General features: G+C 43.2%; 1 protein-coding gene across 2 annotated transcripts in view; it reads right to left on the minus strand.

Annotated features, from left to right (window-relative positions):
- NMT2 (N-myristoyltransferase 2) overlaps positions 1-14927 on the minus strand; it is a 56420-nt gene that overhangs the window by 16276 nt on the left and 25217 nt on the right. Inside the window, exons 1-8 of one of the 2 annotated variants that reach the window (XM_052650998.1) lie at positions 12578-12672; positions 12098-12135; positions 7676-7820; positions 4835-4953; positions 4647-4738; positions 4423-4539; positions 1731-1901; positions 70-178 (exon numbers count right to left, since the gene is read on the minus strand). In XM_052650998.1, the coding sequence (XP_052506958.1) occupies positions 70-178; positions 1731-1901; positions 4423-4539; positions 4647-4738; positions 4835-4953; positions 7676-7805 (738 nt within the window). In that variant the 5' untranslated portion in view covers positions 7806-7820; positions 12098-12135; positions 12578-12672. Of the gene's footprint in view, positions 1-69; positions 179-1730; positions 1902-4422; positions 4540-4646; positions 4739-4834; positions 4954-7675; positions 7821-12097; positions 12136-12577; positions 12714-14927 lie in introns of those variants that run through there. The other variant, XM_052650997.1, reaches the window with a different exon arrangement.

The following is a 14927-nucleotide window of genomic DNA, read 5'->3' on the forward strand; positions in this document are numbered from 1 at the left end:
TAATTCTTTTCTATGTTAAAAGTTTCAGTTGTTAACAGCTTCAAAAAACAGCAAGCCATTCTTACTTACATCTGGAAGTCTGTACAGCTTCATCGTTCTCTGCAAAGTCATATTTCTACTCAAGTGAGAAAATTTCACTTCTACCAATTTTCTGGGGTTTAGTGATCGATGCCAGTATCTGAAATACAATACAGGCTTTAAGGTCTGATTGATTTCTAACTCTCCAAGTTTTACTCTTTGTCTCAGCTCAGCTGTTACAGAAGTACTGAACAAACATCATGTAGGGCCTGGTGCAGTGCTGGGTCCTGGTCCTCTGCCTATGTAATTATTTTATCTGTCATTTTTTACCTCAAAATGATGTTCCAGTTATACTCCTTTGACATTGGTAACCTTCTGTCTCTTTTAATACAGAAAAATCTTAAAATTGCAGAAGAAATATTGACAATGTCCAGTTTGTAAGTACTGAATGACCATCACAGATTCTAAGAAGGCAAACCAAAAACTTTAAAAACATGAAAATACTCCCTTAAGTTAGTAACCTTCACATTTATATAATGCACATGGAAGAAAACAACTTTTTGAGAAATGAGTTTGAATTTCTCAAATCATTCTGGCTTAGGTACTGGAATGAATGATTACAGATTATATTATAATATACCTGTGAAGTCTTATTTATTCTGTTTATTTATGAATAATTTAATAGGAGAGAGGCATTTTACAGGTTTGTCTTTTACACTCTGAAGTTTTTTTCCTGAAGTTTCCTCTTATTTGAGTCAATAAAAATAGTAGTGGCTTCCCAGGTGGCTCAGTAGTAAAGAATCTGCCAACCAATGCAGGAGATGCAGGAGACTTGGGTTCAGTCTCTGAGTTGGGAAGATCCCCTAGAGGAGGAAATGGCAACTCACTGCAGTCTGGATAATCCCATGGACTGAGGAGCCTGGCGGGCTGCAGCCCATAGGGTAGCATGGGTTGGACACGACTGAGCAGGCATGCATACACACATGCAAAAATAGAGGAGAGGGAAGGACTTCCTGTCAATCCAGTGGTTAAGACTCTGCACTGCAAATGTAGGGGCTGAGGTTTCAACCCCTGGTTGGGGAACTAAGATCCTGTATGCTGCACAGCGCAGCCAAAAGATACAAAAAAATTTTTAAAAATAGTTGAGGGACACAGACTGTTTCTGATGCTCTAGAAACAGGTTAGTCAAGTGAAAATCTGATACATGATTTTCTTACTGGATTAACTTTTGAAAAGAGAAGATGAAATAATAAAGTAATAAGAACAGAGCTTTAGCGTTCTTTTCACTCACAGCAGACAAGCATGTTCAGGCTTTCTGGCTAGATGCTTATTAAGCTTTTAGAGTGGTTCCTGACAGCACTGGCACAACACTGAGTGTTCAAGAAGGAAAGAAAATGGTACTACAGGGACATCTCCCAGTAACTGATCCCCTGGGTTTCCCAAGGCAGCAACTAGCCTTTCAAATGAAGAGACCCAGAAATGGACACACAGCATCATTCATACACATGTGGCTGTGGGGTTTACTGCAAGAATACTGGGCTAATGGTTCTTGGCTGTATCTCCATCTCTGCTACCAACCAACATCATCACCATGGGTCAGCCAAAATCCTTCCAGGTTACAAGGGTGGAGAATAATACTTATAGAAACATGGCAAGGAGGCTTGAAGCATTAGGCAAAGGTGATGTGCAAGATAAAGGTGTGATGCTAATACCTGCACGTGGCCACTGGCTTTGGAAGAACCACTCCAGCAGTATAAACGGCCTGGAAAATCCCTTCCAGGTTCACTCTTCTGGTTATTTCTCGAATCAACACTGGGGCTACCCGTTTTGATCTCAACTTCTTATGAACACAAAGAAAGTTGATTTCGACCATCTTCTTCACACTAAGAAGGAAAGGTGTTGAAAATTAGAGCCAGTGTAAGAGAAGAACATTTTTAAAAAACAAGATAACACCTATAACATTTCAAAGAATATGAAACTGAAAGGCCTCCCTTAACATAATATTTAAGGAAAATATTCTAACATTTAGATATTTCACAAATTCAGGTTGACACACTATTCCCCACATGCCCGCACCAAAATGATCATAAACTCTAGGTTGCGGAGATGTAAACCTTCTTGTTCTAAATAGATCTGAGAACTTGGGTCTGTTCTAAAGTTTTCAGTTTAGAAACTGGATCAGCTGTGCCTCAAAGCTTCTATATCTGTTTTTCCTGTAACATATACAATTATGGCAGAAACTGGGTCACCCAGATGCAGAATCTAATAAGACACTGCTTTGGAGTATAATGCAATCTCTGGGATCCCTGGGAAGCACCTTGACAAGGCCAGAGCTGGTGCTTTTCGAAGCGACAATAAATCTTCTAGAGCTTCAAAGTCCATCCGCTGCTCTGGTTCCAGATATACAGGCATTTCATTTGGCACAAAATATTCCCTGAGATCAAATGCATTTCAGCAGTAAATAAGGTCACCCAGCACACTGAAATGTACAGAGACCCATGCACTAACTCTTTGCATTTCATGGCTCTATCTTTGACTCTCTGAGCTGGAGACCCAGGGTAAAAATGGAACATACATATCCTATGGATAAAAAGAGTTCCAAAAAAAATCCTTTAAGTAATTTCCTCCCCAGAAACAAATCTGAAGTACCTATTTATATCTTTGTTTTTTTCTACTAGGTACATATACACATAATCTGTGTGTGTGTGTATGAGACTGAGAAGCAGAGAAAGACGGAGAAAAATACAACTGTCTTTTTTTGGTTATTGTACACAACCCTTTAAAATGAATTCACAACCTTTATTTTTTAGAGCAGTTTTAGGTTCACAGCAAAACTGAGCAGCAAGCACAGAGTCCCCATGTACCTCTGCCCTCCCCACACGCACAACCTCCCCTATCATCAACAACATGTACTCAGACATTTAAAAAAGCCATTTGTAGAGATGTGGATGAAACTAGAGGCTGTCATAAGGCGTGAAGTGAGTCAGAAAGAGAGAAACAAATACTGTTTACTAACGCTACACATGGAATCTAGAAAAATGGTACAGATGAATGTATTTGCAGGGCAGGAATAGAGGCACAGATGCAGGGAATGGATGTGTGGACACAATGGGGGAAAGGGGGGGGATGAACTGGGAGTTTAGGACTGACATATATATACATATATATATACCACCATGTGTAAAACAGACAGCTAGTGGGAACCTGCTGTAGAGGTGCAGTGCTCTGTGATGACCTACAGAGGTGGGATGGGAGAGGGGGAGGGAGGCTCAAGAGGGAAAGGATATATGTATACATATGGCTCATTCAAATAGGAAAAGGAGTGCGTCAAGGCTGTATATTGTCACCCTGCTTATTTAACTTATATGCAGAGTACATCATGAGAAACGCTGGACTGGAAGAAACACAAGCTGGAATCAAGATTGCCAGGAGAAATATCAATAACCTCAGATATGCAGATGACACCACCCTTATGGCAGAAAGTGAAGAGGAACTAAAAAGCCTCCGGATGAAAGTGAAAGAGGAGAGCGAAAAAGTTGGCATAAAGCTCAACATTCAGAAAATGAAGATCATGGCATCTGGTCCCATCACTTCATGGGAAATAGATGGGGAAACAGTAGAAACAGTGTCAGACTTTATTTTTTGGGGCTCCAAAATCGCTGCAGGTGATGACTGCAGCCATGAAATTAAAAGACGCTTACTCCTTGGAAGAAAAGTTATGACCAACCTAGATAGCATATTCAAAAGCAGAGACATTACTTTGCCGACTAAGGTCCATCTAGTCAAGGCTATGGTTTTTCCAGTGGTCATGTATGGATGTGAGAGTTGGACTGTGAAGACGGCTGAGGGCCGAAGAATTGATGCTTTTGAACTGTGGTGTTGGAGAAGACTCTTGAGAGTCCCTTGGACTGCAGGGAGATCCAACCAGTCCATTCTGAGGGAGATCAGCCCTGGGATTTCTTTGGAAGGAATGATGCTAAAGCTGAAACTCCAGTACTTTGGCCACCTCATGAGAAGAGTTGACTCACTGGAAAAGACTCTGATGCTGGGAGGGATTGGGGGCAGGAGGAGAAGGGGACGACCAAGGATGAGATGGCTGGATGGCATCACTGACTAGACGGACGTGAGTCTGAGTGAACTCTGGGAGTTGGGGATGGACAGGGAGGCCTGGCGTGCTGCAATTCATGGGGCTGCAAAGAGTCGGACACGACTGAGCAACTGAACTGAACTGAACTGATGGCTCATTCACGTTGTTGTACAGCAGAAACTAACACAGCATTGCAAAGCAATTATACTCTAATAAATACATAGGTTAGACTTTGGGGTGGGGGGGAGCCTATTCTAACCACAATTCTTGGAGAAGCAATACGTCAAAACCAACAAGGGACAAGCTTCACCACCTACCTGTCATAGATCCGAATATTTGCGGGGATGGCACTGATGAACCCCACCAGCTTCTTGTTTGAAGACACCCTGACGCCACAGTGCCACTGAAGGAGCCAGCCTGGGGGACGCAGAGCCCTGAAGTCAACACAGGTGAGGAAAACGAGTGCGCTGAGTGTCCAAGAAAACAGGGACAGAGAGAGACGGCCCAACCCCACTGCAGTCGCCGGCAGCCATAGACTCACCACAGCAGGAACTCGGGCGAGTAGTCAAACCGGAACATGTTGTCATCATCCTCGACGTAGTTCTCATTCAGCAAGGTGTACAGCTCCCGGAGCTATGAGACCAAACACGTGTCCTGCCTGTGATGCTAGGGCCCAATGCAGCAGCAGCCCAAGCCAGTGTGGGGCCTGAGGTCTAAGGTTTCACTTACCACTTCGGCGTTACCCAAGTCTAAAGTGTCCCACATAAAACCCTGCGGCAGGGAGTACGGTTCCTGACGCACGTTTTCTTTATCAGCTTCAATTGCGCCATGAGACGTTATTACTTCATCTAGATCCAAGGAGAAGGAAAAAAAAAAAAAGAGAGAGAGACGATTCAATTACGAAGTGTTCCAACGACCCCAAACGGTCAGTTACGGGAAACAAAAGCATGCTTTAGGGCTACTGAGTTACACATAATCTTTAAAAATACTGTACTGTTTCAGCTACCTCTACAGGGGGGTAAGGTAGTTATGTGGAGGTGGAGAGTAACTGCTATCTGAACAATTACCAGAGAAATTACTCGTCATCCGATGGCAAACTGGACATAAGAAAGTAGTGATTCCTCAGTCTGAAGCCTCCGACTACAGACTGGTCATACAGCACAACTGCCGGCAATGTAGGTTTGCTGTGACAGTCTTAGAGATGTTTTCTTTTTAACTGTTTTTCAACAAACAGGGGGCAAGGGCTGCAGTGACCTCTGACCCCTCCCAGCACAATCCAAAATTCAGTTCAAGACTGTCTACTTCTGTCCGGGCTGCTGGCAGCACAGTTCAAGCCATCAGTGTCTCCAGCGATTTCCACCAAGGGGCCCTTTTCCAGTCCCTCCTCTGGAACCTGCCAGTGTGTCTGGGATAAAATCCAGCTCCTTGGCCGTGGCCTGCTGCCTGTCTGGCAACCCTCAGCACATCCGCCCCACTGACCTCCCTCAGGCTAGGCCTCTGCTCAGAAGGCTGTCCCCTGCCTTTCACGTGGCCAGCCACTCCCGCTTCTTCAGATGTAAGTTACACACCACTTCCTCATAGCATCCCCCTCAACGAAAGCTCTTCCTATGTGGATACATCCTCCCTACCTGCTCACCATTTACCCTGCTTTCCCTCTACTGTCTCTTGTGTTTGCATCCCAGAGCCTGGCATTACTACACACACTCAACAAACATCTGCTGAATAAGTGACCTTCAGGTACAGTTCCTACCATCACAGACCTTTTTACAGAGGAAAGTCACAGAGTTTGCACCCACCCTAAAGGGTTTCTTTTCTCTCCTCCTAATCCCTGACTTTGCATATTCATCTTATCTCTAGTCTACCAGCTCATCCCACGAATACCTCAGGCTCCCCCAGGTCAGCCCCAGTGGTCAGGTGCCCAGCTGCTCCCTTGGGGTCCCTGGGGAGTTGCTCTTAGGGCTTGGCTGATGTACACAACACCAGGGGCTCACCCCATTCAGGCAGCTCCAAACAGCGGGGTGTGTTTGACTGAACTGGAATAGGGCTCTGGAGAGAGACGATGAGATAGTCTCCCTGACTTTCAAACTTTCTCCCCAACCTCAGGTTTCCTTTTCGGCCATTAACCTTGCTCTGCCTTAATTGAGGTGCATAGAGAATGTTCTAGGAACCTGAGAACCAGGCAAGGATTTAGGGGAGGGGCTAAAATGAGGTGAGCAGAGGAGTGGTGCACTGGGGTGGATGGCAGCTAAAGAGACTTTTTTCTCCCCTGAGCCATGACCCGAAAGCCACCAGCAGCATTTAGCCAAACCCAATACATTCAGATCAATAAACCTTCATTCCCTTTAGCCAATGAATGGTCATTCAATTCAGTGTCATTTAAAATCCAGTAAATTCATTCTAGAGGGTCTTGTTTCCCCACCAAATAATTTCTAGAGACTTAAAATCAAGGGAGGATCATTGCTTTCTGCTTCTGTTCACGCTCTGAAGCTCTTGCTTTTGAAGCTGCGTGGGGTGGGCATGGGTGGGAAAGGAACAGTCCCCTTTAAAGTTTGAAATCCATGATTTGAAGGCAAGGAGGACAATTGTTTCCTGCTTTATAATTGATGAAACTGGCTATCTGTATATAACTTGGCTAATAAGACTTTGGGATGGCAATGAACCCCTTATGTTAAATATTATATATTATACATTAAATATTAAAATTTGAATCTGGAACTATCATTGAAGAAATATATAGAAATGATACAATGAATTATCTTTATATAAACATAAGTCAAAGCAACAGGTTGAGCTTGTAATACACTGATAAACATTTTTATGGCATTTAGAGCGTCCGTTGGATTGGCCAAAAAGTTCATTCCGGTCTTTCCAAAAGATGGTATGGAAAAAGCTGAATGAACTTTTTGGCCAATTTTTTTTTTGCATAATATGAAAGGGTAACAATGGAATTATGTTTACAGAAACTTAAGTGGTAGAAGTTTAAGTGAAATATGATGGAGCAGGCCTGGCACTGCGGGAAGAGGACTAGTAATGAAGTTCTGATGTGACCCAGAGCCCTTACGAAGGCCTTCATAAGGCGTCCCAATTCACTTATACTGGAGTGTTATCACACTGGCAATCATTAACACCATGGGTGAATGTTCAGAACCCTGCTGTTAAACAGAGCAAAATCTTCTATTTCAGTAAGATTTAATAGGCAAATTTCCTGGGTCTTCTGGGATAACTGAGGTGAGACTGCTAAAAATTTATGTAGAAGGAAAAACCACTCCATGAAGACTGGAACCAAAACACTGGCGGTGGGGGAGACTCCTCTTTTCTGTGTGTATATACTCCATACACTAATATTTGAAGTGTGGGGACACTAGATTTTTTGTAGGCACAGGAGTTATATTAAAATTGTTGTTACTAAAAGCCAATGTCATCACCCAATATTTATTTTAGTAGGAAAAATATGACTCAGAATCTGTGGTCTGAAACAAATCATATAAGTGAAATCAAGTCTCTTTTTGTGTTTTTTTGTTTGTAGTTAACCCAGCTTTGTTTGCAGAGGGAAAAGGCGGAAAAGCTTACTTAGTTTGGGTACCGGCTGTGTGTCCCAAAACTGGTATCTGTGTTTGGCAGCCTCATCAATGTTTCTGGCAGGGCCCTGGCATGCAGATAACAGCTCCATTGCCCTCTGGATATCCTGCAACTTCTGCATTGGGATGGTGGAATTCTACAACAGCAAAGACACACAGACACAGAGTATGAGGAAGCTGCCGCTGCTCCCAAACCGAGGACAGGTACATGCACGCCTGCCTCGGAGACTACAGCGTTCGTTGGAAAAACGCACGATCCTCCTCTAAGCGTGGACCCTGGGCTCAAGTATGCTAACATGTTAAAATATAAGCAAAGGTACAGGATAAAGACAACAACAGTCCTATAGTTTTAATGGGGCTCTGACAGTCTGGAAAATCTCTAGTAAATCAAGCCAATGCTTGCTTCAGTTTCCCAAACATCTGCAAATGGTCCTCATGGTTAATTACTCATGTGAGTGGAGCAGCAGAAAGGGCTGCCATGCAATGCAAACGTGAGCATCAAACAGCAGCCAGTCAGCCCCTGGTTTTGGCTTCACTGCTGGAGTTAATGCTTGGCAGGAGCAATGCAGGGACAAAAGAAATAACTTCTAGAATGGAAACGAGGTGGACATGGCAGGAGGAAGTTCATCAAGAAAGGACTCTCAAAGGATGCCTTATCCTGGACCACACCCCACCCACTACTAATTCTGATGCTCCACCAGAAACAAATCCTTCAATGAGGATGTACAGTTTCCTCCATGAATTCAGAACCTTTTGCAACCACAGCCTGTTCACCCCAACCCAAGTGTGGTAAATAACCTTCCTTTTGAGTAAAGCGTATCCTCAGTCTATAAAATTGACAATGCCTTTAAATAATAAAGTTCCTTCCTTAAAACCAATATTTCTGTCATTTCTGAATATTCCATAGCTCTTTTTTTTTCTGGAAAATCCCTCAAATGATGTAATACTTCTTAGAAAATAAGACTATATGTGAAATGAGAGTGGGACATAATACTGAATATGGAAATTGGTGAGGTTTTCTCAACATGCAAAATTACTGATGAGTTTTAGAATTTTGATGCCATACAAAGAACGCTCTTCGCTGTGGGTTCAGAAGTGGTTACAGTCTCAGAGCTTTCAGGTTTTGTCAGCATCACAGGCACCAAGGAAAGGTACCATTGACCCTCAGTGGTTTATTAATAGCAGGTCTGGACTTAGTTCAATTCTGAATCTGAAGTCGGTGACCTGGAGTAAATCCTTTTACCTGGGAAGCTGACTTGTTTGACTCGGTGTGAAAGTCTTAGTCGCTCAGTTGTGTCCAGCTCTTTGTGATCCCGTGGATTGTAGCCCACCAGCCTCCTCTATCCACAGAATTCTCCAGGCAAGAATACTGGAGTGGGTAGCCATTCTCTTCTTCAACGGATCTTCACGACCCAGGGATCAAACCCGAGCCTCCTGCATTCCAGGCATATTCTTTACCATCTGAGCCACCAGGGAAGCCCCAGTACGAAATATTTAATACAGATCATCCTGTGGTAGTTTGACTCACTAGGTTCCCTAAAGATTCTTGCTCCTAAAATGATTCCAAGAAACAAAGTGCTGGAATCTAACTAGAAGTAGGTTAAAGTCTTGATATCTCCACTTGGACGTCTAACAGCATCACTCAGGCCTACCACAAATTTTGTAAGCTGTTTATCTTATATTTTGATTGAGGTCTAAATCATCAGGTTCACACATCAATTACACATACTAATTTAACCAAGTTACATTGTTGTTGACTTATGGTAGTTTTAGATGTCTCTTTTTGGATCTCCTTTGAGCCTCCAACACAAAAGTAACAGATTTCTAGCCAAATGAATTTACATCCACCTGAGCCCCCAACAACACAATGAAGAGACTTACACCTTATACAGAAAGTAAGAGGACAGTATATTTAAGCTAATTATGCTTGAACATGCATCCATTTATGTTACAATAGGCCAAGTAGAACCTAGTCTTACAAAAATATATCTATAGTGTCTGTACTGAATTTGCCATAGCAATTCTTTCCTGCTATTTGAGTTAAATCCTCTAACATGAATATACCAAACTCTAACTCTTTCATAACAAACATGCATCAGCATCTTTGTTTCAAGGAAGCCAATGATGGTAGCCCGTCTCCATAAAGAAACCCTCAGAGTGGCTTCTGCCTCAGCAGGCTGACCAGCAGTCTTTATATACAATCACCATTTATGACGTAGCTATGTCCCAGTGCTCACTATTCAATGCTCTCTTTTAAATGAGTCTAGTTGATTTCCAATGTCATATTAGCTTCAGGTATACAACACAGTGATTCAACGTTTTCACAGATGATGCTCTTAAAGTAGATTCAAGTAAGTGCAACTTTCAAATCCACGGTGACAGAGCAGTACACTCGGCTATGGTAAACTCTTAAACCTATCCAGTCACCTTCCGGAGCAGCACCAGATGGAGTGTTTAGAAAGGAGAGACTAGGTAAGGATCCCACATTAGTCTCCCACTACTGTATTTCCGATGTGAGAGTCAGACACGCCTCTCTTTCTCCGTATCTGCTCCTTGGGAAATACTAAACACCAACTGTACTCCTTGCCCACTAGTTTCCAATTTAATACCATGGAAAAAATGTCCAAGTCTTTAATCACCATGAAGTGTATAAGAACCCAAGTATCATTTTATTTTGGTTCTTGAGCATAAACCACAATATTCTTGAAACTAAAGAATCTCTAAAAGTCACTGTAATTGATGGTTTTATGTTGAGCTGGCATCAGTTTAGGAGAAAGGAGCCTCAGGTTTTAAGATGTAGTGAAAAGCCCACATTAAAGCAATTCTGACTTCACTAAAAAAGAAAGAATTTCTCTACCACAACATGCTAGCAATTCCTCCTGCCTTGCCTGGTTCCTTTTCCTTAAAATTCTATTCATCCACTCATTTTATTTTTAATTAAAAAAAATTTTTGAAGTAGAGTTGATTTACAATGCTGTACCCCAAAGTGACTCAGTTATACACAGATGTATACTTTTTCATATTCTTTTCCATTATGGTTTGTCACAGAATGTTGAATATAGTTTCCTGTGCTATACAGTAGGGCTTTGTTGTTGTGAAAGAAAGTGAAAGTCGATCAGTCATGTCCGGCTCTTCGCAACCCCATGGACTATTATACCGTCCATGGAATTCTCCAGGCCAGAACAATGGAGTGGGTAGCCTTTCCCTTCTCCAGGGGATCTTCCTAGCGCAGGGATCAAACCCAGGTCTCCGGCATTGCAGGCGGATTCTTTACCAGCTGAGCCACAAGGGAAGCCCAAGAATACTGGAGTGGGTAGCCTATCCCTTCTCAAGAGGATCTTCCCGATCCAGGAATCGAACTGGGGTTTCCTGCATTGCAGGCGATCAGTTGCTTTACCAACTGAGCTATCAGGGAAACCCCTTGTTGTTTATCCATCCTACATGTAAGAGTTTGCATCTGCTAATCCCAAATTCCCATTATGTAGCTTCTTCTAAGTGACCAGAGGTAGGGGAAGGACCCAAAATCACCAGGGGTATGGGGACTGGCAGCAGCTGGTGGTGAGGACAGAAGGAATAAGGAGATAGTCATGAATGCATGTAAGTGACACTACATTTACCTGATGAAGCAACCTTGAGAAATAAAAAAGATATCTTACCAGCTTATACGAGTTACCTTGGAACCTATAACTGTGGCTAGACTATTTATTATCTGAGAACCAGATTGAAAATCTATTGATGGAGACTGCACTGTCTTCTCACCCCACAAAAGCAGTCAAGGAAAAATTGGGGCAAGTAATTTTCCTTCTTGGTGATTCCTGGTCCTTAGGTTTAAAACTGATAACAACAACAACAAAACCACCTGCCAGACTCACCCACTGTCATATGATGTAAACTTTGTGCAAGAAAGAAATTTAGACCCCACAAAACTTGTGTAACCATAATGACTGCCATGTATACAGTATAAACACCACATAATAAAGATGGTCTGATTACGACTTCACAAGAGCCTGTGAGTTGGGTAGCTTTGGGAGGGGCAGAGCCTGGCAGAGGCACCTGGCTCAATGGCCAACAGGGCCAGGACCGAGCTCCTGCCAGGATACCATGCGTTCCCCAGCTCACCCGGAGCTACAACAACCAGATAGCCTGTTTGTTACATGCCCAGCTCTACCCTCTTTTTGCTGTGTCTGGCACCAAGAGTTCTGTCGTTCCTGGGCCTCGCACACGAGGTCTCTATTTGCAGCCAGGGTGACTGGGGTGACCCCAGGAAGGGGCATCTGGCATCAGCACCTCCAGAGGGATACAGGACACAGGGCCCAGCTAGACCACTTCTGGTTTGGTTATTTCCACCCTCTGGCAATGGAATTAGGATTGGCCGCTGCAGACTGGTCCAAGGCAAAGTCAACATGAAACTTACCCGTGGTGGCTCCCGCTGAAATCTGCTGCCTGATGGTGCTGTATTCAAGTAATTAGACAGACACCCAGGAAAATAAAAAATGTGAATATCTTCTGAACAAAAAGGAATCAAACATTAAGTGTAACTTAAAAACCTAACAAGAGTTAGGAAGTCACACAGAGACTTCCTTCTATGATTATAAGCTACATACTAGTTTGCTGAGAAAGGGGCAAGATGTAGGCAGACCACACACACACACACACACACACACACACACACACACACACAAAGAAGCCCAGTATGGAGTTCTTAGTTATCTAGGTACCAACGTGAGTTCTGGGAAAGCTGTAAATATCCCACAGAGACCCCTGCCATGCAGTACACGGTGATGGCAACACCCTAACTACACCTCTGCCCCAAAAGGGTGCTCGCCTAAGCTGCTCAGACCCACTTTCACAGGCATACAACACCACGGAGATTAAAATAAAACACAGTTCTCACTTTTGAAGGCGGCTGAATCTTAATCTCCTGGGAATCGGATGCCGAGTCTGACTTGGTGCCTCCAGAATTTGGTTTCTCCTTTTTTCTCTTCTGTTTCTTCTTTTTCTTTTTGGCACCCAAGTCCCCTCCAGGACTTCTGTTAGAAAATTCACAGGGTTTGTAAAAACAACAACAGGTAGGTCACTATGTAAAATCTGAATTGCATGAAATTAATCACTTAGGAAAAACATATGTTATACTACATTAGGATGTGCAGCATTATGATTGAAATGAAATACATATATATTCAGATGACCAAATATGTATTTGCTTTTGATCCACGGTTCCTGGATCGCAGTTCCCTAAATGCTTAGAACTTCTTAAGAGATGAGATACTTCAAGGTGCCCCTTAGGTCACAGTAAGGAGGAGACTTTTGGAAGCACCTAAGGATGCTCTTTGGAAGGAAAGTTATGACCAACCTAGATAGCATATTCAAAAGCAGAGACATTACTTTGCCAACAAAGGTCTGTCTAGTCAAGGCTATGGTTTTTCCAGTGGTCATGTATGGATGTGAGAGTTGGACTGTAAAGAAAGCTGAGCGCCAAAGAATTGATGCTTTTGAACTGTGGTGTTGGAGAAGACTCCTGAGAGTCCCTTGGACTGCAAGGAGATCCAACCAGTCCATTCTAAAGGATATCAGTCCTGGGTATTCACTGGAAGGACTGATGCTAAAGCTGAAACTCCAATACACTGGCCACCTCATGTGAAGAGTTGACTCACTGGGAAAGACCCCGATGCTGGGAGGGATTGGGGGCAGGAGCAGAAGGGGACAACAGAGGATGAGATGGCTGGATGGCATCACCGACTCGATGGACATGAGTTTGAGTGAACTCCGGGAGTTGGTGATAGACAGGGAGGTCTGGCCTGCTGCGATTCATGGGGTCGCAGAGTTGGACACGACTGAGCAACTGAACTGAAGGATGGGGGCTGGTCACCAGGGGAGCAACTCTGTGATTAGAAGGTTGGAACTGTCAATCCCACTCCCTGACCTCAGGGAGGCAAGCAGGGCTGGAGTCTAACCAAACAAAAACGGCCGATGATGTAATCAACTGCATCTATGTTAAAGTGCTGCACTCAATATGCCAGCAAATCTGGAAAACTCAGCAGTGGCCACAGGACTGAAAAAGGTCAGTTTTCATTCCAATCCCACAGAAAGGCAATGCCAAAGAATGTTCAAACTACTGCACAATTGCACTCATCTCACATGCTAGCAAAGAAATGCTCAAAATCCTCCAAGTCAGGGTTCAACAGTACATGAACTGTGAACTTCCAGATGTTCAAGCTGGATTTAGAAAAGGCAGAGGAACCAGAGATCAATTTGCCAACATCCGTTGGATCATCGAAAAAACAAGACAGTTACAGAAGAACATCTACTTCTGCTTTATTGAGTACACCAAAGCCTTTGTGTGGATCACAACAAACTCTGGAAAATTCTTCAAGAGATTGGAATACCAGACCACCTTACCTGCCTCTTGAGAAATCTGTATGCAGGTCAAGAAGCAACAGTTAGAACTGGACATGGAACAACAGACTGGTTCCAAATAGGGAAAGGAGTACATCAAGGCTATATATTGTCACCCTGCTTATTTTACTTATATGCAGAACATATCATGTGAAATGCTGGGCTGGACAAAGCACAAGCTGGAATCAAGACTGCTGGGAGAAATGTCAATAACCTCAGATACACAGATGACACCATCCTTATGGCAGAAAGCAAAGAAGAACTAAAGAGCCTCTTGATGAAAGTGAAAGAGGAAAGTGAAAAAGTTGATATAAAACTCAACATTCAAAAAACTAAGATCATGGCATCTGGTCCCATTACTTCATGGCAAATAGATGGGGAAACAGTGGAAACAGTGTCAGACTTTTTTTTTTTTGGGCTCCAAAATCACTGCAGATGGTGACTGCAGCCATGAAATTAAAAGACGCTTGCTCCTTGGAAGAAAAGCTATGACCAACCTAGACAGCATACTAAAAAGCAGAGACATTACTTTGCCAACAAAGGTCCGTCTAGTTAAAACTACTGGTTTTTCCAGTAGTCATGTATGGATGTGAAAGTTGGACTATAAAAAAAGCTGAGTGCTGAAGAATTGATGCTTTTGAACTGTGGTGTTAAAGACTCTTGAGAGTCCCTAGAACTGCAAGGAGATCAAACCAGTCCATCCTAAAGGAAATCAGTCCTGAATATTCATTGGAAGAGCTAATGCTGAAGCTGAAATTCCAATACTTTGGCCACCTGATGCAAAGAACTGATTGATTGAAAGCAGGAGGAGAAGTGGATGACAGAGGATGAGGTGGGTTGGATGGCAT

This window comes from Budorcas taxicolor, chromosome 13 (assembly GCF_023091745.1).
Source record: "Budorcas taxicolor isolate Tak-1 chromosome 13, Takin1.1, whole genome shotgun sequence".
NCBI lineage: Eukaryota > Metazoa > Chordata > Mammalia > Artiodactyla > Bovidae > Budorcas > Budorcas taxicolor.